Source organism: Lycium barbarum, chromosome 11, assembly GCF_019175385.1.
Source record: "Lycium barbarum isolate Lr01 chromosome 11, ASM1917538v2, whole genome shotgun sequence".
NCBI classification, from domain to species: Eukaryota; Viridiplantae; Streptophyta; class Magnoliopsida; order Solanales; family Solanaceae; genus Lycium; species Lycium barbarum.
Window position 1 is genome coordinate 8,154,490 of NC_083347.1, and position 27,281 is coordinate 8,181,770.

Sequence of the window (27,281 nt, forward strand, 5' to 3'; positions counted from 1 at the left end):
TTTTACCCTCAAATAATTTTTTTACCCACTAAAATAACTTAACCCGACCCGATTTTTTTTTTCCATCAAAAATAATACGGATACTTTTTTCAGAAAAAAAAATAAAAATAATTTCGTATTATTTTTGCTGGAAAAAAAATTGTTGAGTTATTTTAGTGGGTAAAAAATTATTTGAGGGTAAAATAATTTTGAAGGGTTGAGATGATGCCACGTGACAGCCGTTAGCCATAAGGGTATAATTGACCCCATAGTATAACTGTAAGGGTATAATTGGCCCTAAAGTATAACGAAGGGTATAAATGAACTATTTTTTAAAGTTCAGGGATAATTTTGACCCTTTTCCGTATTTAAAAATAGTCGGAGCTCCAAATACATTAGCTAACAGACATCTATCGAAGGTGGAGCCCAGAATTGTGAAAACTCTACCAGTCAAAGCATGAAAACAGAAAACTCCAAAACACACACCACTTGCAACCATGGAGTTCCTCGTCAAACTTAATTACCAACTCTCTAAGCCCGTTTTTCAAATCTTAAACCCAAATTGAACACCCCCAAGTTTCATTACTTTTACAAGCCTACACTCACGCGTTATGACACGAAATAAATGTCTTTAATACCCATGCAAGTAATGGGATTAAAGTAAAATGGACTTTCATGTTCTGTAATTACTCCTTGTTCTTTAATCACAATTTTGAGTTAACCCATTCTTGAAGATTTGGGTCAAGTGTTTTTTCTTAGTGGGTCTTTGTCATTTTTAAATCAAGAACTGTGTATAGAAAGAACAATTTTTTTTTTCTTTTCTTTTGGGTGGATCAAAATGACAAGTATAACTGATGCTACAATAATTCATCATGTGGGCATTGTGTTACTTGTACTATGGTTGCTTAATTCGTTCAATTGTTGCCACCCTTTTGCTTACTTCCTTTCTCTTATATATCTCTATGTGGTAAGTTGCAAAAAGATTGTGTTTTTATTTCAGTTTTGTACTCTTTTATGTATCGTTTCTTCAATTTTTTGTATTTGATGTGGATTTATCAAGTTATGTTCTTAATTTTTGAAGGTTCATGAGCAGTATGTGACTAAATTAAGGAGGAAGTTACAGTTTGAGGAAAAAAGACAGACTTCCCAACGGCGAGTAAGCATTTTGCTCTTACATTTTGAAGGTTCATTTTTCCTTTTTCGTCCCTGAAGTTAATATGATAGATTTGGAAAGTTTATTAGTATCTTTTTGTTGTTAGATTTGACAGGCAAAAGAAAAGATTTTGAATTGACTCTCAAAAAGAAATATTTTATAGGCGATTCTAAAAAGAAAAGATACTGAACTGCAAGTAAGCAAAATAATATTCTATATTAGGGAACTTTTAGTAGGTGTTTGGCCATAGATTCCAAATATTTTTCAGTTATTTGGAATTTGTGAAGTTGGAGTTGAAGATGAAGTTGCGTTTGGTTATATGCAAAGGACAGAAGAGAGCACTTTATTTGGAATTTACAAAGATGGATTTGGAAAACAGTTTTGGAGTACTTTCCCAAATTTGGAATCCAACTCATTGGATTTGGAAATTTTATAACCAAACCCTGATTTTGAAATAAAGTAAAAAATTATTCCCAAAAAGAGTGAATAATTCTCATGGCCAAACGGTTTTCTGAAGTGAAATATGCTTGAATTTCTGCTGATTCTTGTTGTTACTTACAAGTTCAAGTGTTCCTAGGCTTTACATATTGTCTACTATTTTTTTTCTCTCTCTCTATGTTCCTTTAAGACCAAATTTTTGACTTCGAGTCATTCATTAATAAGAGAAGTTTGATAAAGAGCTAGAATAACCAGCAGCTTCCTTGATGACTCTAGAGTAATTTGGAGTCACCCCCTCGTTTTTTTTTTGGTTTAAATCGTTCTTGGGATTTTACCAGGTACTTTCAGACTCTGAATCAGTGAGATGGTTAAACTATGCGATTGAAAAGATTTGGCCTATCTGCATGGAGGAGATTGTTTCACAGAAAATTCTGCGCGCTATCATTCCATGGTTTATGCAGAAGTACAAACCCTGGACTGCTGTAAGGGTTCAAACCATTTACCTTCTGCTAAACCACTAAATTGCTTTCTTATATGTTGGATTCTATGTATCACATGCCATTTAATGCCTCTATTTTCTACATTTTCCCTGTATTTAGTGTATTTCTTTGAATTCTATCAGTTCTGCTTTTATCAACACTATAGTTGTTCATCCAATTTTTTGACTTTGAGGACTTATTATGTTTGTTGAGATGAGTTATCAAGAGTTCATTTTCCCCCAAATGCATACAGAAAGAAGCTGTAATTCAGCACCTCTATTTGGGAAGAAACCCACCGATGTTCACAGAAATGAGGGTTCTTCGTGAATCTACTGGAGATGATCACTTGGTACGCAGTTCTGACACAAGAATGTTTGATATATGTCAGCAGTGTGGCTTCTGTCCATTTGTGCTCTATTTGATGAGGCTTAAATTTATATCTATCCGTGCAGGTCCTGGAGTTGGGAATGAATTTTCGTGCTGCTGATGACATGAGTGCAATTCTTGCCGTGAAACTGAGAAAAAGGTTGGGCTTTGGGATGTGGGCAAAGTTACATCTGTTGGGCATGCATGTTGAGGGAAAGGTGATTCGCTAATGGCAATTAATATTGTGAAAATCTTCTTCTTGTAAAATATTGTGAAAACCTGATACTGAAGAGGCTAATGAGGTGGTGGGATTAGTAGTGTCAGTTTTATGTTCGGTCTTATAGTTGCAGGTACTGTGAAGGTTTTCACTGTTAGCATCAAGTCATTAAATTTTTGTAAGGAGTCTGTTCCGCATGACTCTCTTTTCACTTAGAACTGCTTTAGTCACTCTATATGTGAACAATATTTAGCTAAGAATACCTGATTAAAAAAATATAGCTATAAAGATTGTTCAAGACTGAATTTTAAGATTTGAAGTTCTAGTATTCACGGCACTCTATTCTTGTGTGGTTAGGATATACGATTCCCTCTAGGTATTCTAATCTTCTTATATTATTTCTATATTATCTTAATGATTATACAGGGTAACAACACGGTATTGTCTTAATCATTATCCGCTTTAGGCACTCACACAACATACCAAGGAATGAGGAAACTCATGACAATTTTAGAGAATTCTATGTTCAGTGTTTAGCCATTTAATATAGTTATTCTCCTCTCTACTCTTTTATGCCCTTGTATTGTTTGATGACCAGATTTTAAAACCTAAAATAATATATTTGGACGTATCACTGTTCCATGTAGGTCTTGGTTGGGGTAAAGTTCTTAAGGAAGTGGCCATTTCTTGGTCGTTTGCGGGTGTGCTTTGTGGAGCCTCCTTATTTTCAGATGACTGTGAAGCCAATTTTCACACGCGGACTCGATGTAACAGAACTTCCTGGAATTGCTGGATGGATGGTTAGTTCAATGAGCATCTCTCTGTCTGTCTAATATTGAACTGACATATGTACAATCTTCCTAAGATTCGCTTGTCATCCTTATCAGGATAAACTTCTCGCTGTTGCCTTTGAGCAGACACTTGTTGAGGTGCGGTTCGTTCATATTTGTGTCTGTCTTCTGTTTAACATTATGCCGCTAATATGCTTGTGGTAGAAGCATATTTTAGACTTTGATTGCGCTTCTGTGTTTAATGTAATAAAATTGCACGGTTTTACCTCCAGTTGCTGAAATGGTTTGAATACTTTACGGTCAGGTATTGTGGTTTCCATGTATCCAAAATAAAAGTAAAAAAAAAAAAAAAAGCCTTCATGAATATCTTTTAGACTAAGTTATTCATAATATCTTGCAGCCCAACATGCTGGTGGTGGACGTTGAGAAGTTTGTGTCGCCGGAACCAGGTAATGGTCACCCTAGCTGCCGCTCCAACTCTTTGATAGGAAATTTGAATTGAATATTAAATTTAAGAGATTATCAATGTTCGAGAAACTAAAAAATTCTCATTTCTTGAATATTTAATACTCGACTATAATTAGAGTTTCAATTAGTTGAGATGGAAATTTCACTTTCTGAAATAATCATTATAAATATTGTTGAATTTTTTTTTGATATATTAAAAAGAATTTGCATATTTGAGGTTTGATTTCAATATATAAATTTTCTTCACAAAATAAATAAATAAATTGAAAACGGCCTTTGAGACTTTAGAAAGACTAATAAAAAAAGTCATCTGCATGGCACAAGACATTTTCCATCCAAAAGTTGACACCATTAAGATGTCTCCATGTGACCTATAGGCCACGGGTTCGAGCCGTGAAAGCAGCCACTAATGCTTGTATTAGGGTAGTCTGTCTACATCACACTCCTTGTGGTGCAGCCCTTCCCCGGACCTTGCTAACGTGGGATGCTTTGTGCACCGGGCTGTCCTTATCTGAACTGAAGTCGATCAAGAAAAAGAAGTTTTAAAGGGCCGCTTCCTGTTTGAGTAAATAGATACTTATCCCTAGTTATGCTGTGATAGAGGGACCACTATTGCGGCATGCAAGAATTTTTATTCTACCAATATGCGATTCTGTGCTAGAAGTCCTTATTCCATGAATGGCAGTGAAGTTAATCCGAATGTGTGAAAGCCTGGAATGTTTCATATGTTTTAAGATCATCATCCACAATTTTGTAAGGGTAATATTGGGCATTGCTTGAACCATGTCAGTTATTCATCTTTGAGAACTTAAACTAGCTGATACACAACGTTTTGTTGATAGATTTCTAATATGAACCATACTGCATTGATAGGGGATTCAATTGGATTTGAGGAGATTACCTATAAAAGAAGTGTAAACTGGTGGTCAGTGACTCAGTGTTTTCTAAAATCTTAGTGTGTGGTGGGTGTCTCCTAATTAATAATTCTAACTACAACAACAACAACAACAACAATAACAACAACAACATACCCAGTGAAATCCCACATAATAATTTTAACTACATAAAAGGATAATTTTTTTTGCTTCCATTCACCTCTGCTCCCACCCCCAGGAAAAAAAAAAGGAAATGATTAAAAGCATTAGCACCTCAAATCCTCGATGTGCTTGAATTTAGTCTCTTTGATGTTCAATAGATAAGGGCAAGATGGGGTGGTAAAAATATTTTTCTATTAATGATGGAGGTGTTCACAGATTTGAACATTCTATGCTGATAGTTTTCGATGCAACACTTATCATCTTTCATTTGCATAATACTAATTAATCACGCATTTCTGTGTGCTGCATAACTTGTCTAGATTAGATTTGTTGGGTTCTGTTTTTGAAGCGATTGAATTCAGTTAGATGTGTTTGAAGTGATTGAATTCAGTTAGATGTGTTTGAAGTGATTGAATTCAGTTAGATGTGTTTGAAGTGCTTGAATTCAGTTAGATGTGTTCTGTCACAGCTATATAACTCTTTCTTTTTCATTTTTTCAGAAAACTGGTTTTCTGTTGATGCTAAGGAGCCCATCGCTTTTGTTATTTTAGAAGTTCTTGAAGCAGCTGACATGAAGCCATCAGATTTAAATGGTAGGTAGAAAATAGTCTTACTGTACTTTTTTCGAATTAATAGGAGCGTATGTCTAAAAGCTTGGTGGTCTTTTTCAGGATTGGCTGATCCATATATTAAGGGGAACCTTGGTCCTTACAGATTCAGGACTAAGACTAAGAAGAAGACGTTGGCTCCACAGTGGCATGAGGAGTTCAAGATTCCAGTCTGTACATGGGAGTCTCCTAACAACATGCTCAAATTCGGTGTTCGTGACAAAGACCATTTTATTGATGATACATTGGGGTTCGTCCTATTCTCGTCTTGGCAATTTAAATACTAGTCACCTTTCACCCCTTGACTATATAGTGATTGGGTTATGCTCAGACGTTCTCCTCCTTTTCTGGCCTTTTCCTTGTGACAATCTTGGTGATTTAACTCATTGCTTTAGAGGCTTAGTTCTATTTCCATACTCATCTTGTGCTCACTGTTTTTTATTTTTATTTTGTAAGTCATGTTTAGCATTGTGTTCCAGCTTTCTCTCCTGCTATAATCTGGTTGCAATGGTACTACGATACCTGGAAAAATTAGTGATACTACTTTTTTTATTTTCGTTTTACATTTTGTTCGAATCTGAAAATTTCTCATACTCACCGACGAATTTTAGTTTTCTTCTTATGGGTCCTGAAACATCAGAATGCCTTAAGCCCATTTGTAGATTTTGGCATTTATCTCCTGCAGAGTGCAGATCCCACTTCAACCCTCTGGAAAGGAAAGAAAATGGAAAACAAAAATTAAAAAAGAAGCTGCATTGACATTTTTATTTCGCTACTTTTGAACTATAGACGCGTGAAAGCTCGTCTATAGTTCATTTTATTGATTTTGTTTGGTTTTTGACGTTAATAAACTGCATGAACCACCTCATCGAAAAGCTTGAAGGGACACTTTTATTTATTTTAAACCTGCTACACATCCTTTGATGTATATAGCTCATACTTTTCTTTTGGGTTAAGCATGCGGAAATATATTTTTGGTTGGTGGGGGTGAGACTCGATCTTAAGATCATATGCCTACTTTGATACCATGTTGGCCTATGTTTATTGCAACATGTAAAAGTTTAAACTATTACTTATATGACTTCTAATTATTTATTTTAGACCTGCAACAAAATATTGTAAATTATTTAGTTTTTCCCCAAATGCCCAGTCCACTTACCTCTCCACCCCTTTCTCAAAAAGAAAAGAACAGTAAAAAAAGAGGAGTATCTTGAGATTGATTGCAGGTCCCTCTCTGGTTACTGGACGATAAACTTTTTCCTTTAGGTGTATGAGTTATCTATCCTTTTCCTTTTTTCCTTTTGACATCAGTATGTTCTCCAAATGGAATATTATTCAAAGCCGACACAAGCAGCTTATTTACCTTTTTTTTGTGTGAACAGAGATTGTTCCATCAATATCTGCGATTTTAGGGATGGGCAGAGGCATGATATGTGGCTGTCTCTTCAGAACATTAAAATGGGGAGATTGCATCTTGCCGTAACTGTTGTCGACTCTGGCAAAAAGGTATACATTTCTCCTGTGCAAAGATTTCTCAGGTATCATCTTCTTTGCACCTGAAATTGCATTGCATCACTGATTACTATAGTGGATGAATGCACTAAGCCAAAATAATAGCGCCTGAGCAATAGGTGCAATTTATTAATGATAAAGTGACGGAAAATAAGGAAGTGCTAAGTTTTCAGAAATTTTCAGGGTCCGGAGCAGTCATATGAGAGCGGAACTGTGGTGAATGAACGGGATAGCAAATCTGCTGAGATGGATAAAACTGAACGAAGCTCCTTAACCACTGAATCAGTTGACGAATCTTCAAAAGCTGCAGATATGTATGAACCTATTAATATCGAAGGGCAGCGGGAGACTGGTATATGGGTACACCATCCAGGAAGTGAAGTAGCACAAGTATGGGAACCAAGAAAGGGAAAGAGCAGGGTTCTTGATGGAAGTCTTAAATCAACATCAGGGGGCTCCTCTCACTATAATGAATGCAGGTTTGATGAAAGTGTTAATGTAAGTAAGCCAGATTCTCCAAGTCGTATGCACAGGGGTTTCCATAAGATCAGCTCAATTTTCCACAGAAGTCCAAGAAGTGAGGATAAGTCTGGCAATCTTGGAGAGCCAGATTCACCTCCGCATGTGAATCTTAGGGCAGTTAATGCCAAGGAAATTGGAGTGAAAATTATAGTGGATGACACCATTTCCTCTTCATCATTGACAACAATAGAAGATGGAAAAGAGAGTCATGGGGTAAAGGGGAAAATCCCCAAAAAGGGGAGAGTGAGACTCAAGGCAAAGAAAATCCTTAAACATGCTGGCAAGTCAGTTGGTGGTGGCTTAAAGAAAGTGATATCGCGGAAGTCATCAGAAAAATCTAATGGGGAACTAGAATCACCAGAGACAGAGAGACTGAGCTCTGTGGAATCTGATTCTTCTGATGCAGAGTCTCAACCTTCATCAGTTGATTCGCTTTTAGTTGGCAACACTTCCATAGAAAGCTCCGGTATTGAGAGTTCTGACACCACAATAAAGACCAGTGTACTGGTAGATAGTGAAAACATCAAAGCTCCAGAAGAAGTAGCAGGGGACTCAAAAGAAAATCATGCATTCGGTCAGTCTTCAAGTTTTAAAAGTCCGAGGTAGACCAATGAGGTGAGCTCTGAATGTGTTGTAACAAGGTGGTTTTCTTAGTTTCCCCCATTGTACAGTCTCTGTAAGCAGATGGATGGTTCTTTTTCCATTTTACTTGTATATGCTGTTATATCCTGCCTGTAATAGCTTCACGTCGGCTAAAGCAACGTGTATCATAAGTTCAAAGTACAGTGTTTTTGTTATGGTTTCAAGTTTTATATCATGGAAATTTTGGAAGGATCAATTGTGAACATTATCTTTCCTTATTGGATTCCTCTTCACAGTATAACATATAAGCACTAGTTTATCTTGGTGAAGTTTGTAGGTCATGAAAGTTCATGAGCATCTATGGATTTTCCATTTCCTTGTTAGACTTATTTTTCTTCTTTTAGATGCCGGCCAATTTCATGTGCCCATCTCTGCATGGGTTTTGCGCTACAGGTCTTTGAACTGATCTTCTTTGAGCTAAAGGGAAGATGGTTTTATACTCGGAATAGTACTCCTGCCGTCCCAAAAAGATTGTCTTACTTTCTTTATTAGTTTGTCCCAAAAAGTTGGCACATTTCTATATTTAGAAACAATTTTAACTTTATGAGATGATTTACAGTCACACAAATATCTAAGGCTTGTTTTGGACCACACATTTCTAAAGTCTTCTTTTATTTCTTAAACTCCATGTTAAGTCAAATTAAGACAATCTTTTTGGGAGAGAGGGAGTACTAAGCAATATTGCTTTGAAAGTGAAGAAGTGATCGTCTTTTGCCAATGCACTTCCCCTGGTTTAAGGATATACTTGTATTAATTGCTTTGAAAGTGAAGAAGTGATCGTCTTTTGCCAATGCACTTCCCCTGGTTTAAGAATATACTTGTATTAATAGATGTTTAAAATGGACTAAAATGTGATATAGAAATATAATATGAAGCATGTATTTAGTTTTGCACTAGATAAACTTTATTTTTATTTTATTTTAACCTTGGCTTTCATAAAAGACGTTGGGAGAAGAGATTAGCAAATGTCATTTTGTTAATTTATCCTGAATCAGTAATCCTGCGAGTTTGGTATAAAAATAATACTCTCATAATTTCAGTATAAACAATCCTGAGATTGCTTATACCGGAATCAAAAGTTCAACTCAACGTAGGATATTTATCCCGAGATTATTATTCCGTATCCTTATAACCAGATAAGAAGTATAATAGTTTCATGCAGCATTCTTAATCCACATTGGACCATTCGAGGTAACCCGGCAAGGATGCCAGGAAAGGTAGGGTGACAGAAATTATGCAATTATTCTCTGTGATTAGGCACTGTACTGATGAACAAAAACTTTTTAGAAGGATTGGATTTTAAGAATGTGTGTTATTCATCAATGTCTATACACAATAGCCTACTAAATTACTCTATCTGTACATGAAAGAATCTATAACCTATTAGTTTCCCCGTGGAGTATATCCACATGGCAAGATGTTTTGGTGCATAACCTCATCTACTACTATTTTGCTGAAGTTACCTGGACAACTTGCTATTCTACAGTAACAGAAAAATATGTGTACATGCAAGTTTATGTATTTCAAAATCAAGTTGAGATCACTAATGATTCTTCTTTCCTGCAAGAATTGGCTGAATTTGCAGCCTCCTACTGAAAGCCTCATTGAACAGAAACCGAGTTTGGAAAGCTGAAATTATTGGAAGCCAAGCCAATGCAGCTAGAGGTGCGAAAAGAACAACACCCATTCCAAAATCATAAGCCCGAGCAAAAACCCGAGTGAAGTGCCACAATCCAGTACCTTCAATCTTGGGTCTCACTACTTGCCCGACCTGAGGAAAACAACCATTTACGAGATAAGAAAATATTAATAACTAGACAAAAAAAAAAAAAAAAAAAAGGACAAGCAGAATGTACTTATAGCAAAACTAGCAAGAACATATACTGCACTAACCAATATCAAGCCCCAACCAGTTGGTAGAAAAGCTAGACAGCAAATGATCAAGTCTCTCACGGACAGATGACATACGATTGACAGGGCAATAATAGTAGCTACAACTCCTAGGAAAAGAAAAGCTTTGAACAAACGGAAAGTTAAGTGATGGTTTGCACTTAAAAACCGCCTTCCAATATTCAGCACCTGTGTCATGTCGGAAAATTCAGTAAAAAAGTGAACTATGTTATCAATCGAGGAGGTATGAGTAAGACTACACTTGATACGACTAAACAAGAAAGATATTTGTCTTAATTTGAAACAATGTGCAGGAAGAAAGCTTACCTTGACCAAGAGGAAAATAAAAGCAATGAAAACCCATGAGAGCACATAGACAACGAAACTTTTTTGTCCACCTGATATATCAAGGTGATAGACCAGTCCATACTGGTAAAGGAAAAATCTTAGTGAAAGGAGTATCTCAATTAACCTAGAAAATAGCCCTGCATGACGAAGATGGGCTTGTTCATCGTTCCACCAAGACTGCCAACTTTTATCTTGTTGTATCCCTATACCACCTTGCTGATTGATCCACTTATTCCAATCTTTCCAGTCATCCACTATCTTGCCCCAGTCAAATCCAGATGGATTAAACAGAAATGGTGCTAACAACCAAGTAAATGACATGAACCATATTGCATATGTTGTTAAAACATATGCCATATTGCTCTCGTATGATCGCCTAAACAAATCATAAACAATCAACAGGAGCAGCAGTTCAAATCCTTTGATAAAGTGACTCCGAGAGTAAAGTCTATAATTTTCAGTGAAGCTGGCGTGAAAAACCACAACTTTACGACCAGTGGGTCTATACTTGGCACCCCCATGGAGAATTGTTCTGCCATAGTAATGGGATTTTGTACCATAGGAAAATGTAAAGAAAACAGCAGCCAGCTGCAATTGCATGAGAACAAAATCTTTAAGGGCATTAAGATACCCTCGCTCAAGTCCCAACTCGATGATCATGGGTAAACCTGTTAAAAGTCCAAGCTGGATAAATGATTGAGAAGCTAGAGCTGTTTCCAGTGATTTTATGTTTTGCAATTTTGCCTCAACGAGAAGCGCTCTCTGTAGACCACTTAATACCATGTATAGCTGACCGTAAAGAAACACATAAATCGTAATCACTGATATCTGCAAAGTTTTGACAGCAGAGATTAAAAGAGAATAGAAATCAGCATAGCCAAGTATAACTTGGCAGACCAAAAGAATATGGAAGCTGAAATGCTCAAAGACAGCAAAAAGAAGAAAAATTATAGGATTTAATGTAGTTACCAGGCTGTTGAAGTAGAAGCCAACCGTTGTAAAATAACAAGAGAGCATCCGGAAGAAGTCAAATCTATGACCAAGACGGTACATATCACGGCTGATTGTTTGTTCGCTGTTTCCATTAGCAACTTTAGCTTCGAACTTTGAAATCTGGTTAAGGCCTACATCGCGACCTTTTCCAACTTGCATGTACTCAAGATATGTGACATGTCCCCCTCTCAGAGTTGTGTTAAATCCTACATTACATTAGAGTGTCACGTGTTTTCCAATCTATACAACTGTACGATGTCAAATAAACATTTTGCATTAACTGGAAAACCTGCAAAAACATCTTCGCTCAAGTTGATTGTTTTGGATGCTTTGCTAATGCCACCTCTCGTCAAATGAAATACTCGGTCAAACACATCAGGGTGCCCATAATGGAACCTGACTCTGAAATTTTCGATGGAAAAGGAGGAAAATCCGAAATTATTGTAAGCAAACTGAATAAAACATTTTTATATTTTTGTTTTCCTTTGGGCAAAGAGCTTTTCATGTGAAAGGAATATAGAACTAATCTTTTTTCCCCAACGATTGTTTCCTTATTAGTCACTTGACCACTATTACATAAAAGTAAGAATGTAGAAATAAGGCTTAAATTACCTGAGTGGATTAGCCAGAAGCCTCTGGCCAATGGTGACAAAGCTGGTCTCTTGATAGGACATAAACCAAGCTAAAGAAGAAACACTGCAATCAGAGAAGTGGATGGAAGCTTCTTTAGCATTTAATTCAAAAATTTCCCTTAGTCTTATTTTTCTTTTAATATCAATTCTTAGATGCTGACCTTCCTGTAAATATGTGTTCTCTCATGCCAAGTATTGTGGGAGGACGCCGACCATGGTCTTTCAGGAACTCTTGCAAGATATTTCGCATTTTCAAAGCTTCTTCTAAGTAGTTATCCTGTAAGAACAAGCTATTAGAATGAATATTTGAGATTATTATTTTTATAAATCCTAAGGCTGATGAGTACCTGGTTCATGTCAATTGCTTGGAGAGCTTCACCACGTGTGAAAATTATGGAATGATTTTGATTTTCAGGTTTTCCTTCTCCAATATTTGGTGGACCTGGAAGCTTCACGCGGTATACTTCCTACAAAAGTTCAAACAGATTTGTAAAATAAGCATACACCAAATATTTAAAATTAAAAGACATTGTTCATTGTGGCATATATATAAAACACAAAAGAAACAAATAGATCTTCCTTACTACATTTTCTTGAGAAGGCATGTGCATATTGACAATGAAGTGTCCAAAGGTATTGTGCAAAAGACAGTTTTTGAACTTTCTAAGCATATAGAGAAGATTGGCAATGTGAATTACCGCAAAAAATTCAGCAAGTGATGATGAGTCTAGTGATCGAGATCTCAGTAAATGATGCCTTATTCACCTTAACTTATGTGTTAAAATTTTTTATATTGAAGACATAAAAGACGTCTCTTGCATTTAGTAAAGTTTTGGACTTTTAAAAAAATACTTTTAACAGGTTCCCAACTTAAATTTTACTAAAGTACCTTATATCAGAAGAATTTGATACTTAAAGGACTAAGCAAGTGAAAAAAGGGATGGATGAGGGATGCTCACCCTAAGAATAATAGCATAGGCAAAAGAAAAATCGTCTAATTGTTTTTCTCACTTAAATTAACTAAACTAATTATAAAAGGAGAATTTGAAAGTTAAAGATATAAGCAAATGAAAAAAAAATGGCTAGATGGTTAAATGTTATTTTTGAAGAGATTAGGAGTATTCACCCTGACACATCAGTCTATTTCCTTCACAAATTTCAGGAGTTCAAATCTATTAACCAACTAAATATATTCAACCGCTTAGAGGATTCTTTTTCATACCTGATCAAAACCGTTAACAGCTTTAACTAGAATAGATGAATAAACTTTTCGTGTCCTGTCTGGCGTAATTTCTCCTTTTGTAATTTCTTCTTTCTCCTCAACATAAGCAACACGCAAAGAAGGGTACCTTTAAGCAACACATTCGTAAAATAACATAATTAAATTTCCCAAAGCGTCTGTTACAAAAGTACCCCCAGAATTAAAGTTTCACTTGGAAAAAGTACCTAATCATCAAATTTAGTATGTCTTGAGACTGAGGGTCACCAGTAGTCTTTTGTAATCCATATATTTGACAAGAGACAACATGTGTAAATTTCATGTCCGCCAAAGCTTCAAGTTGAGCTGATAATGTATCATTTTTCCTCTCAATTGCATCATAACCTTGGAGGATATCTGCAGAAAGATAGAAACATGCAGAAGATGTTCACTCTAGTCAAATATCGGGGTAGGGAGAACATCAAAATATCTGAATATTACAAACCGCATTCCTCAGCCATGTCAAGAAAAGCTTGCAACTTGAGCGCTTTCCTTAAGTACATCATTCCTCGGACTGTTTTGGTTAAAGAAAGAAAACATATAAAGAACATTTCTGGTAAGGACATAATTTTAAATTTCGGCTTATATGGAAATTAACTATATGGAAATTAACTTTTAGATGAATGATAAATCCACCTGTTCTACTTAGAGTTTGCCCTCGGAAAGAAGCCCAATTTCTCTCTTCTTCTTCTTCTTCTTCAATTTCGTCATTAGATTCATCTATTCGTTCCCTTTCCATGCGCTCCAAAAAGTTTTCCCATTCATCTGAGAATGTGTAGTCGAAATAAATATTTAGTGAATCGAAATTGGACCCTGACTTATGAGATGGAAGGAGCTCTCTCTCACTCCCTAAAGTCATAGAGAAGTTTTGTCGTGGCAACCTGGAAATATCTTTTTCATATAGAAAAGGATAGAGACCCCTTGTTTTCTTGAATTGAGCTCCTTCTTTGAAAATTTGACTTCCTCCATGAAATGTGGAGTTAGAACACTGCCAGGTAAACATGTCCCTATAAGTTGGTTTACTTGTTGAAATCTGTTTACAAGAATATTGAGAGTTGAGACTCATCTTAAGCTATTATGCTTATACAGATTTAATTCATTTGTTCATTTCAGAGAGTCCTTGTGAGTTATTTAAGGTTGGCCATAGTATTAAAACGCTGTTATTTCTTGAAACTTCTCTTCTGATTAAAATCCCGAGTAATCTTCTATCCTTTGATCATGGAATCGATGAGATAATTGGTTTTTCTTCAAAGATTCTTTTTATTAGAACTGTCCGTATCCCACACATTTTTTGGTAGATCAGATGAAATAAGATGAATTGAGACGAAAAACTTCTTACATAATTATATTGACTATATAACCATCTCTTTGTTTTGAAGAAATATCTTCTCTCTAGTGGACCTCAATCATCTACCAGTGAAGAAAAAGAACTGAAGAATATAGTAATTCCCAAGAAATTCTTCCACTGTTTGAGGAAACAAAGGATTAGACATCTGCTTCTGACATTCTATAACTAGCCGGGATTAGACATTTGCTTCTCACATTCTATAAATAGCCACCACACTAAATATCCCAAAGGGTGTCCCAGAAACTCGAGAAAGGAAAGAAGTAGACGTGAGATAGGAAATTTAAAGTTATGCTAAGATTTCAAAAAATAGTCCCCAATTCGAGCTGATGATGAATCCTCTGGCACTACGACATTTACCACAATGATATTGTCCATAGATCAAATTAGTTTTTGGATTGAAATTCACCTAGTATATGTTGTTCCATGCATGTTCTTGCAATGGATGTTTTCAGTAAACGTGTTGCTATGCAAATACGCACTTCTATTTAAGTGGACAAAAACAACTTCCTGCTAGCCAATTAGCCATTTCCAATGAGGATGCTGTTAAAAAAAACATGTTTACGGAAATAGATAACTACGATCAGCACAGATCTGCCAGATATCAGTACATTAGATATATGCCTAATAGGTGGATCATGTAGTTCATTTCTCTGATGATATTATTGGAACCAAATTCCACAGCTGGAGTAGGAATATTTTAAGTGACAAAAATATCAAGTAAAAGTGATAAAATCTGACCTGAAAGATAACATGTTCCGCACCTTTGGAGCACTTGGCATGTTCATAAACAGAGAAGTGGCAAAAAAGGAAATCCTCCTCCGAGCCTCCAAGTTGGTTGGTATATCCAGTGCTTTATCTTTGACAGTAAGCAGTAAAAGAAACCGCTTGGTCTACAATTGAAACTAAATCAGTCTCCATACATGCGATAGGTTTGTGTATATGTTTTTAGTTAGAGGGAGGTACACATCATATGTAAAAGCCTATGATGGCTGAAAAAAGACCCTTTCTGATATAAGTATTCCCAAGTACTACACTACAAGGAAAACATAAGTAGCAAAGTATTTGGAACACCTTTTCCAATAAGGAATCACTATCTGGCAATGGAAAATGGATCGAATGCTTAGACGCAAACAGAGGTGTTTCAATCCAGCTGAAAAGTTCAGCGACCTCTTCCCCTTCCCCACTATGCAAGTGAGCTTCAAGTGACTCCAATGTTCTGCAACCAAGAAGGATGTTTAAGACAAAATAAATATAAGAATTATTATGACTTGAAATTCTTCAGGCATCTAACCTTGATCCATTTAACATCATATCGCTTGTTACAAGCTCAAAGATATCTTGAATTGCCAATACGACTTTGTTATGAAGGCTTTCATTTCCCTCAATCTTGATAAACCAATGTGTCAATATGGAAAGCATGAGTCAGACAAATGAAGAAATTGGTAGTAGGAAGGAAGCAAAGGGTTGATGCTTATGTGCAAATTTACCAGAAGTTCAAGTAAAGTAATGCACTTGGCACATAGAACTGGCAGTTCGCTAATCTTCAAGTCCTTGAGAAGTGTTGATCTTTGAATACTTTCCTCAATTTCAGCTAATATACCAGAAATAACCCTGAAAAGTGGACAACCATGTCACAATTGGTAGCACTCTCAGTAGTATTGAAATTCAGTATTAAAATGCATTTGAAATAAGTCTAAAAATACCTTCTCTCAAGGTCACCAACAACAAGAATTTCGAAGATGTATCTCAGCGATTCATAACACTCTGTCACAGCCATATACATGTATGTATCCTTCTTCATTGTTCTTAAAAGTACTTCATCCTTTCCCTCAAAGTCTCGTGCAATAGATATTGCATTTGAAAGCTACCAGCAGATGGAGGATAATTCAAACAGTAATCAATAGCATGTCAGCTAATATAAAAATAGACAAAGCTCCAAGCTTAACATGGTACCTTATCTGCTAAAAGAAAAATGGGCCAATAAACTCGACCAGAGAATAATTCTGATACTACAGGTATTTTCATCAAATCCATCTCCCTGTTGTCAGTCATTACACAGTCTTAGCTTTCTATAAAGAACAGCATGTCCGAATAAGCTAGACAGAAATTATTAACCTGTCACTTATCACGTCCTCCTCCCGGAAGCTACTGATGATTTGGTTCCACACAAGAACAAACTTCACAATATTGCTCTTTTCCCTTTCTGATAAGTGAAAGTTCTGCCAAACAGAAGTCCAGAGGGATGAGACAGAATTATAAAGAATTAGTAAGTAAACTTAAATAATTAATGGTAAAAACCTTTTGGAATTGGAACGTCAAAGGGACAAGCCAATTCATTAAACTGTTTCTAGAATCTTTTGCTTCGGGTGGGACAAGACGAGCACTGAAAGCCTCAGGTAATGAGTAAAATCTACTTCTCAGCATTCCTAGAGTCCGAATCTGTGGTGAACAAAAAAAGAGATGAGAAATCCATATAATGGTTTAAAATTAACTAGAAACAACTCACCTCACCAAGATGGTGGAGGATTCCATACACTCCGCCAAACACGGAACAGTACACAGAATACCAGATTTGTGCATCCATGAAATATACCTGAAACAATAAGATTCAGCACGGAAGATATTTATTTTAAAAGAAAAAATATGAATCTTCAGAAACAGAAGATGAAATCATAATATAACTTACAAGTACAATTGGAGCCCATATAGCAGCTATCGCTCCAGCATTGCTCTTGACTAAATTGGAAGAAAAGAATCATTCAGAGGATTTACATATCTACACTCCTCAGCTACTTAAAAAGATAAAAAGGTTTAGACAATTACCTTTAGGGAAAAGCTCGTGCCAGTCATAATCTTTTACTCCGACTGCCATGATCTGTCTTGTAGGTGATATAAGTGGTTTTATCTGGAAATTTCATGAAAAGACAAAAGTTAACTATTAGCTTGTGGGCACATATTTCTACACATTCCAATTGAAATTTGAAAAGATGTTTGTTCCCAAGTCTTGCAGAGCATAAATAAACATATTTACTTGAATATGAATTAATTTTGCTGCAAATAAAGGACTTGGGATTTGCACACAGTTTTAAGGTTAGTTGCTAAAATCATTGTAAAGAAAGGATATCAATTTTTGCATCTGATAGCATGCTATTCCATGGCAACTTTAGAAAATTAAATTGTGAGGCCCTATTTCAATGCCTTTTTCGACAGAAAATATTTTTCTATGGAGAAGCTCCACTGAAGATCAGTAAAGAGCATAAACAGTGTTTACAAGTTGTTAGCAACAAGGTATATGCATTAGGAGCCGAAGAGTTGGACTGGAAATTGACTTACGCAAAATGACGTAAATCATTTACCTCTATTTGGTGGAAATACTTTCCTTCATAATTTTAGATATAATTAATTTAATCAAGGAAAGGATTTTTCTTGAAAATGTTTTACGTCATTCTAGAAGAGCGTAAAGCAATTATTGCAGGACACCACACTAACACTATTGTACTCGTAATTCAGATAAAGAGTGCAACGTCTAAAACTCAGATGATATTGACTGCATGTTCCTTTAGACAGACAACACTAAAACAACTGGGGAGACAATATTTGAGTAATTCATAAAATTTATTTTCTGATTCACTGCTCGTACATTCAAATAAATTAATGGACGTGTCAATGATCTAATTAGTAATACTAGCTTGAAAGAAATAAGAAGGCTTAGAACCACTCACCTCAAATGTGTAGCTAAATATGAATTTGCTTATTAATAATAACAGCCAAAAAATGGTATACCTAAAACCAGAAATAAGGCTTAATGAGAAACCCATCAAGAAATAACTTAAAATTAAAAAATAGGCTCAGAGTAGGATAGTAGGAAATACTTCAGAAGGGAGACTTGGCTTTCTTGCATTCCTCGCCCAACATATAGCTTAGGCTGCATTTTGAATACCAAAAAATAAAAAATAAAAAAAAATCAGCAAGGACATATAATGACTAAGACTAAGAAATACATTCCATTAAGTGAGATGGAAAAGCACTTTGCTTTCCAGAACTCTTAGCAGCTCAGGTCAACATGACATTAGCTTTACTTCAAAATACCAAATAAATATAAGTTCAAGAAAGAAACACCTTATTCATGCATATCCTGATTTCACATCTCATGATAGGATTAAGATCTGGTCAAACATAATATCAGATGACTGATTTTTTTTATTGTTACTTCTATTTTATCTTTAAACTTCTTTTGCAATCGTATATCTGCTCAAATGGTTGGTGATTAATATGCAGTTAAGCTCATATATCTTGTAGATTCAAAAAGGCATTCATGAATTAGTCCTAAGCAGGCTGGAAAGTCAAAAGAAGCTGTAGCAGGAGAAACAATAATAAACAGGTATGTACTGCAATCCTGAAATATTTAGTAGGTGTTCAGACATGAATTGAGTTATAGCTGGAAAACAGTACTCGAATTTAACTCGAAAACGGGTATTTGGAAGTCGAAGTTGTGTTTGACATGCATTTCACTTGAAAATATGTTGAAATTGTGTGAGAGAATTTTTTTTCTACTTGCAAAACTATTTTTCCAGTTTGGAGTGAAATATTGACACAATGTATAACCAAACAATTTTTTTTTTTTTTTTAAAGAAATTATAACCAAACAGGCCCTAATCTTGGACTGCATTGCTCCAACACATTTGAGCATGCTAGGATCAGGACACTGAAAGTTTACCTGAGTCCACCAGGTTAAAAACATGCATATCCGGTAATTGGAGGTCTCGATGTATTTTCCAACGACAGGCACAAAAAATAGAACCATGTCCACTGCATTGGTCATCAAGTAGAATGCAACTGCAACCATATAGGAAGAATAGCACCACTCTCCAAGCCAACTCCCATTTTGTGTTGAATAACAAGTATATTTTCTACGAGAACTAGCATAATATATGGGAAGAATGATGGTCCACATCATAGCAACAACCACCCTCAGCGCATGTTTCAAACTTTGATTGGGGTCTATTGTACATCGAGCTTTCCATGTAAAGATGATATCAAGAATAGCTGCAAGAATGAGAATCTCTTCATATGTTTTGTCTTGATTTATGATAGGTAAGTAGATAATAAAATAAATAAAATAATAAAATAAATAAAATAAATAAAATAAGAAAGAAGTAGACAATAAATAACAAGAGACTTAGTGGTCCTGGCAAAAAAATTTGCGCAGCTTCTTAGCACTTCTTAGATTATACTCTAATCAAATAATGTCATACCATTTACAAGTTTAAGAACCGCTGATGTGATGAAGATGCTCATAACGTCCTCGAGTACTGTTGCATCAAAGACTTGTAGAGGAGACTCCAAATCGTGAGATGCCATAATTATCATTGCCTAAAAGAAAACAGTCAAGAAAGGAAGAAAAAGGAAATGGTGCTTAGTAACCTGGTAGTAATGTATACTTAAGCTATTGTTAATATCTTCTCTTTAACGAACACACCTGAAGTGATAGGATAAAAAAGCTCCACATCCTGTCAAAGCATCTGAAAATCTGCCAAAATGAGCGGATTTCTACAAAATTCGTCTTCCCCGGCCACTTCTTTTCACGCTTCTCATCCACAAGGATCTGAAGACCACAAAATGAGACTGTAATTTTGGAAATTTAGTATCTTAAACATAAGGGCCAAAGAGTTGATATTCCACATGCTTAGTCCTGGTGTTGCAACAAGCTCAACATTTCATTGTAAAGACGGACACGCATGTAGGAGAGAAGTAATTTACTTATGTTGCCACATCAAAAGCCACCTTAGAGCATATATCAACTCACATTTCCTTTTCAATCATTCAATTGTAATTACAATTCATTTGATAACCCTTTTAGTTGATGAAATCATAAAACTATACGAGTCGTCAGAACCAATACAGAGAACCTTTCAAGCTAATATCTGACCATGCTACATATAACGAATAGGATACGACAAGTTGATATACAGAAGAAGGCTGCATTATTGAAAGAGAAAAGCCAATTTATTCCTTCCCATAGACATTGCAGAGGAAAGGTTTTGAGCCCAAGGTTTTCTTGATTCAACAGAAGAAGGGAAAGCGTAAAGAAACAAATACGAGATACATTGAGATAAAAAGGGTGAGATAAAAAGAAAACTGGCCACTATCAATGAAATGACAGGATACTTTCTTGTGTCTATGTACACTATTTGCTATAATTTGAAATGTCAACAGGGTATCTTACCCCCGTTTCTTCATCTTCGTTAGCATCCTTTTTGTTGTCTTCAGGGTTGGCAACAAAAGCCTTTTCTTTTCGACCTTTTACATCATTTTGAGATCCTACCCAAAAGAAATCATGGTCCAGACGCATGGGCCAACCTATCTGAAAACAATCTGGAGACCTGAAACAGCGAAGCAACCAGCAAATCGCAACAAATTCCCGACATATATTTAGGAGTCCCACAACTGAAATATAAGATTGGCATAGAGAGAAAGTCATCTCTACCAAAAGAATTCATTCAGATCATCATAGTTCCTCCATGTCGAGTGATCAGCTGTTCCATTTTCGTTTTTCTCTGCTTCCTTAAGTGTTTCACAGACAGTTAGAAACTGAAATTATGGAGATCAAAGGTATTTGCATGTCCAAACTTTGAAGTACCTCAGATATGACACGATACACTGGACACACTACATTGTTGAGAAAAGATTCTGAATCTCCTTGGTAAGCTGGCATGACCTTTTCTCCGGTTGTCATGCTTATAGCACCAGTTAGCATGCTATGCAGCTCATATGCCATCTGCAAGAGAGAATATGTTTATTGAGCATATTTGCATTATATTTAAACTAAAGGCAAAGAAAGAGAATATTTGTTGGATTTCGATCTCCAAAAGATTGTTGAAGTTTAAATCATGAATAAAGGACTCCAGGTGCTATAACATTTAATGGTGAAACTCATGATATTATGCTATATCAAGGATCAATGTGGATCCATCATTTTTTTTAGCTTAAGTCTGTTATAGATGGCTGATCATGCATGCCTAACTCTTCATAGTGACAAAATATTACTGACCATGAGCCATGGTTTTTATTTAAAAGAAGAGACAGATTTTAGCGTCTAACTGTATAGTGATTAATCATCAAACAAAGCAAAACCCAACAAACAGATGTTTCTATGAGCTCTTCTCTTTCCTTTTGTATTTTAATCCAATAAGTAAAAGAATCCATTCTCAAAAAATAACAGAATAAGAGGGAAGATAGTCTTAACAGTTTTCTTTCCACAGTTTGCCATCAACATTTTCTTGGCTTGCAGTTTCCAGTCCAAAATTGCATGAAAGCACTTTCTATATACATTTTCACCTCCATTTATTCTCATTTCTAACCAAATTTTGATATTTACAGCTACCTCTATTCTATTTACCAATACCGCAGAACCTGTCTCTGGGTGAAAAAATTAATTAGGCATCCCTTCTCCTAAAAATCAGGTCAGCGTGATGGAGCAAAACGCAATTAGACTCTTCTATGTCATTTTTAAAAAATAGTTTTGCGGCATTGTACACATTTATAGGATTCATCTTCAAACAAATAAAAGAAACTTATGCATTAATCTTCAAAAAGCAAAGGACATGGACTGATTATAGTAAATTCAAAGAATGAAATGTCCTTGAATACTTACTTATTTCCTTTCCTTAGATCCTTTAGAATCCGTTTTAGGTTAGTATCGGAAAATATAGCAATTTGCATCATAAGGTAAACACGCAGTACCATCACTGTACGACATGCAAGACAAGCTCTCACCTTCTCAAGGGTTTCTTCATAGAGGAAATTAGAACCAACAACATAAAGTATCTAACTTTTATTTGAACCTCAAAAAACAGTTTTCAGAGTTAAAACTACTTTCCCTTCTAGTCAATCTTATATGGAGTCACCTTTATAGAAATGGTATAAAATGTCAGCTTACATGGTGAAATATGTAACACAAGCATTCTGGCATAAACCTTAAATTAGCAGCCTCTCCCCATATCAGAAGATAAAGACCTATATACAGAAGTTTGTACTGCTGGGCCTCCTGTTTCAGATATGGCACCCTGAAGAGTAATGAAATAATGAAAAAGATGTTAGATAGTGACGGGAAGTAAGAAGAGAAACAACTACTTCAGAAAGCAACAGGAATTCAAAATCTATCTTACCTAATATTGCTTTTTCGTCCCAAAAATTTGCACCAATCTGTATAATTTTTAAAAAACTTCTTCATCAGCTCATCAACAGCAACATCCCCTAGCTAATACCAGGAAAACAAGCATAATGAATCCAATTAAATTGACACCTTAATTAGAAAGAGCCGGATAACACTAGTACAGCACCTTGGGTACTAATACTTGCTTTTGAGTCTGCCGAACATGCGTGTTAGCAAGTAATAAAATTAAATGCTCTCTCTGGTTGGCCACATTCCCTTTCTGACAAGAGAAAAGTGATATTAATTATGGATCCCATTATGGATCCCATAGACAGGGAGGATAAAATGCTTGAATTAGAAAGTCATGAAGTCCATAGGTTATGATGAAATTTCCAGCCTTGATAATGTTGACACAAAAAAGAAATGGGCAAAGAAAGAAATGGTGGTGGAGCAGAGAATGTATGAACTGAAAACGCTAGAAAGATTAGTACTTGAAATCCAAAGCAGAACTGGAGCCACTTGAACAAATCCAGGGTGGCTTCTTGTTTCAGACAATCTTCCAGGAAAGGCAAACCATGAACATCGCGAACTGCAGTAACCGCAACTTCAATCTGTGGAATATTAAGCTTATTACATACTACATATGAGCTGTCACAACTCACGGGGAAGGAAAGAAGACCAAATTGAACCAATGAATAGGCTTTTTTCGCCTAACATGGGAAAAAATGGGAAGCAAGTGCCACACTCAAAACCATTTAGCCAGTCAAACTCATATAATTATCTATACATACCTCTGGGAGTAGCATGATTGCATGATGAATTCCTCCCTGATCAAGAGGAAGAATGTTATATGACACAAAGAGTTCAGATTTGACATCGCTACTCTCACTCCCTGCTAGAGCCTAATAAGAAGACACATAGAAAGTTAGTAGCACGGAAACCAAGATTGAGCTAATCAAAATAATAAAGAGACGGAAATCGCATAAACAAAACCTGAACACCTGCTGCTCTGGACACTGTATCCAATACTTCAAATAATACTGAAGCAATGACACGTGCTTTAGTCAGCCTTTCTCTGTACAAGTAGAGAACAGAACACGAACATTACTGAAAATACTGATGAATTTAAGGACATTGGAACTTTTGGTGCCATACATAATTCCTAAAAGAGTGGAATCATTACCTATTTTCTAGATTACTCTCTCCACCATGTTTGATGATGAAGTGTTTATACTCGAGATAAGCAAGTCTAAGTTCACGTAAGTCAGTCCTTTCCTTCCTTTTCCTGAAAGTAACTTCATGATCCTGTAGTTGATAAAATTAGACAACATGGCAATCAATAGCATCGATCTAGGTAAAGTACCGGGAAACTATTAACTCTGTTCAAACAGTTTAAGATGGTAGGTCTGGGCATCAAACGAAATGGTGGTAAACGTAGACATGAAAATTCTTATTGTAAGTCTACCACAAAGAATTTAAGCAAAATTTGATATTGGCATTTCAAGCTCTGCTAGGGGGCTATAGAAGAGGACTTGGTCCAATGGTTTCTGTTTTAGAACAAAAAAGTGAAGTTTCTGTTTAGAAATTGAAATACAGATTATGAGTTGAAAATAACAAATATTAGATTTTCCAAAATATGTTTTTTTTTTTTCTCTTCTTTAAAAGCTTTTTACTACTTCAAGACATTAATGATGTCAAACATGACTGGGAATCCTGTGTTTCTATCTCACCACAGCAATCTTTAGAATCAGATTGAGTAACAGTCCTTTTTCTGAAGATAAGAGCGTACCTGTTCAAGCCGTTGAAGAAGCGAAGTTTTAAACTGTCGTACTCCTCGGCCATTCGAATACCTGTCCAAGTTATGCGCTACTTCGAAAGCATGAAAACGACCTGCTTAAGAAACCTGGATTAATAATCACTTATCACCGAAAATAAAATAAGAACCTTAACAACAACAAGAAGGAAAAATGAAAAATCCAAATACTGAACTATTTTGTTTTGGCACATTCATTTCCTTTGTGTACATTATGGTTGTGTATGGATGAGAAAAAGAAGTTTTGCCAATGCACATGCTACTTTTCACTTTTTATATTTCTCAAATTTCTATCCCTAACATGAAAACTAACAAAGCAAACGTAACAGGGCATACTGTTTGTGATATGCATAATCTCAACGATACAGAAATGTTTCCTAAGCAAACTGTAATTCGGACAACGTCCTTGTTGCAGGAACGGAACAATGTATGGTTGAAGGGAGATCCACATGCTTTTAGAGGAACAATTATACAAATTGTCAGATAACCAACAACTATTCAAGCTGAGTTGAAATTCTACAATTTTGACTCACAGTTATGTTCAATAACTTTACACTATAGCAAGTCAACAACAACAACTACACCTCAGTCTCATACAAGTCTAGGAATAACTTACATAGTACTATCTAAGAAAAATGTATTGGTAAATTGGAAAATCTTTAGCTTTTCACTACTTTGACTATTTTCGCATAAAACTACCTCTTCCAATTCAATGAATTACACGAATATTGAATAACACTCTGCCACTTTCACTATAACAGCTAAAACAAGCTATCACACATGAAATTTTTAGATAAATCCTTACAAAGGTAAGCCACACGAGGTTCCTCTGACTCGATAAGATTAGCTACTCGAAGAAATCTTTGAATCTCCGAAATCAGAGTCACTGGCAACTTCTCACTATCAAAGGGCTCAGGCACATGGTCACGCCCATAAGTGATTGATCTAGTGAAGGATCTTTCATTGTTTGTGGTATAAGCTCTTCTACTAGTACTAGCAGCAGAAGAAGTGCTTTCTTGAATTGGTTCTGCAGGAACAATTTCTGCCATTTTTGGAAAGCCAAGAAACACTTGGGAATGAAGAGAAGCAAGTATGCATGAGTTTGTTGAGAGTATAAAAATAGGATCTTGACTGTATATACATGTTGCTTGTTTGGTGTCAAAGTGTGAATTTGCTTTTTGGTTGCTTTTGGGATGTAATCTTTTTCACTTTTGCTTTTGCTTGCTGTGGATGTGTTGTGTTTTCTGAATGGGAGGGATCTTTTGGACTGTCGAAATCAAAAAAGGAAGTTGAATGAACTTCTGGGCGGGTATTTTATTGTTAAAATAATATAAAGAATGGGGCCAACAAACTCATTGTTCACCTGGTTAAGGCATGACATGACATGAAACAACCCAGAATTTCACAAGAAAACTCAACACTAAGTTTTAGTAATTAGGTTAAAATAAAATAACTCACCTTTTGTTTGGTTCTCCCTTTTCCTTTTTTAGTTTTTCTCTTTATCATCTCAACTTTTAGGCAAATTTAGTACATAGTTGAAACTACATAGAGAAGAGAAGTCATAACTCATCCCTTTGTAACAGCCCAGCCTCTAGCATATTGTCTGTTTTGATTCTAGGCTCGGACGGCTTTAAAACGTGTCACCAAGGTCTAAGACTTGTTTCCTTAGGAATATACTTTAGTATCTCTCATGTTTTCTCTTTGCCCACCATCGTCTAAATGATGTGGGATTCACCTAAACTCAATTGGACGCTGAAGATTGTCCCACCATCCCTCAAAATTACATGCGAAGTAGTTGTAATATCATCTGTAATAGCTCTATCCACCAGTGATATTGTCCGCTTTAAAACTAAGCCCACACGACTTTAAAATGTGTGTTGGGGTCTAAGGCTTGTTTCCATTTGCATCCAGCATCCCTCCCTGTTTTGTGGATGTAGGATTTGCCTAGAGTGTCACACCTTTAGATTGAATCATGTGATCTAGCAGTCAATGAAGCGAACAACTATCAAAATATTAGGTAATTTTTTCTCATCTACTAAGTTTTGAAAGGAAAAGTTATTACTATCTATGCTTATGAGGTAACCGATACTCGATGAAATTTTTAAAGATACCCACCGTCATGATAATCCTTTCAAATGTTTTTTTTTTAAATTTTTGTGATAAGAGTGATTAGCTACTTTACAAAATGAAGTATTATGTCTTGGCAAAGCTACTTTAACTGCTCAGTGGAAGAAACCATATAGGAAGAAGCCATATAACAGATTTATGGGTTACAACTTATCAGCCAGGCAAGATCCAACAAAATAAAGAGGAACAAACAAATAGGAAAGCCTGTGCTTAAGTGATACTTTCTCCATCCCATATTAGTTGTCCATGTCATTAAAAATATTCATTCCAAAATATTAATACATTGACAAAATCAAGATAAAATTAATTAAATTTTTTCTATTTTGTCCTTGACATTAATTATTTTTTAAAGTAACTAATATTGATTAGAGTATAATTTATTGGAAAGAGATAAGGGTAATGTATTAAAAATACACATTTATTTATGATTCTTAAAGGGCCTATAAAGGAGAAAGTTGTCAAGTAATATGGGATGGAGGGAGTAAAGACTAAAGACTAAGTAATT

General features: G+C 35.6%; 2 protein-coding genes across 4 annotated transcripts; one reads left to right on the forward strand and one right to left on the reverse strand.

Annotated features, from left to right (window-relative positions):
• The first annotated feature begins 407 nt into the window (after window positions 1-407).
• On the forward strand, window positions 408-8,425 carry LOC132616738 (C2 domain-containing protein At1g53590-like). Its single transcript, XM_060331362.1, has 12 exons — window positions 408-946; window positions 1,061-1,135; window positions 1,909-2,052; window positions 2,303-2,398; window positions 2,502-2,633; window positions 3,280-3,432; window positions 3,520-3,561; window positions 3,824-3,872; window positions 5,429-5,521; window positions 5,600-5,786; window positions 6,919-7,042; window positions 7,232-8,425. The coding sequence occupies exons 1-12, from the start codon at window positions 818-820 to the stop codon at window positions 8,174-8,176; spliced, it is 2,169 nt and encodes a 722-aa protein (XP_060187345.1). The 5' UTR covers window positions 408-817; the 3' UTR covers window positions 8,177-8,425.
• Window positions 8,426-9,446: 1,021 nt separating this feature from the next.
• Window positions 9,447-26,153, reverse strand: LOC132617072 (putative callose synthase 8). Of its 3 annotated transcripts, none has more exons than XM_060331962.1 (41): window positions 25,455-26,134; window positions 24,626-24,726; window positions 24,020-24,141; window positions 23,830-23,911; window positions 23,628-23,738; window positions 23,328-23,447; window positions 23,024-23,116; window positions 22,850-22,941; window positions 22,621-22,747; window positions 21,322-21,459; window positions 21,169-21,245; window positions 20,908-21,064; window positions 20,161-20,286; window positions 19,937-20,054; window positions 19,399-19,727; window positions 18,554-18,606; window positions 18,404-18,464; window positions 17,505-17,586; window positions 17,368-17,417; window positions 17,188-17,274; window positions 16,980-17,120; window positions 16,797-16,900; window positions 16,635-16,719; window positions 16,385-16,545; window positions 16,169-16,292; window positions 15,973-16,067; window positions 15,753-15,897; window positions 15,420-15,571; window positions 14,215-14,366; window positions 13,970-14,098; window positions 13,779-13,847; window positions 13,522-13,690; window positions 13,298-13,424; window positions 12,423-12,542; window positions 12,237-12,352; window positions 12,056-12,139; window positions 11,733-11,845; window positions 11,420-11,649; window positions 10,430-11,278; window positions 10,106-10,291; window positions 9,447-9,983 (listed from the first exon to the last, which is right to left on the reverse strand). In XM_060331962.1, exons 1-41 carry the CDS (start codon window positions 25,696-25,698, stop codon window positions 9,756-9,758), a joined length of 5,949 nt encoding a protein of 1,982 aa, XP_060187945.1. In that variant the 5' UTR covers window positions 25,699-26,134; the 3' UTR covers window positions 9,447-9,755. The 3 variants fall into 3 exon arrangements, with proteins under 3 accessions (XP_060187945.1, XP_060187946.1, XP_060187947.1); XM_060331963.1 differs by having other exon boundaries at window positions 14,215-14,321; window positions 25,455-26,131; XM_060331964.1 differs by lacking the exons at window positions 9,447-9,983; window positions 10,106-10,291; window positions 10,430-11,278 and having other exon boundaries at window positions 11,493-11,649; window positions 11,725-11,845; window positions 25,455-26,153.
• Window positions 26,154-27,281: the final 1,128 nt, after the last annotated feature.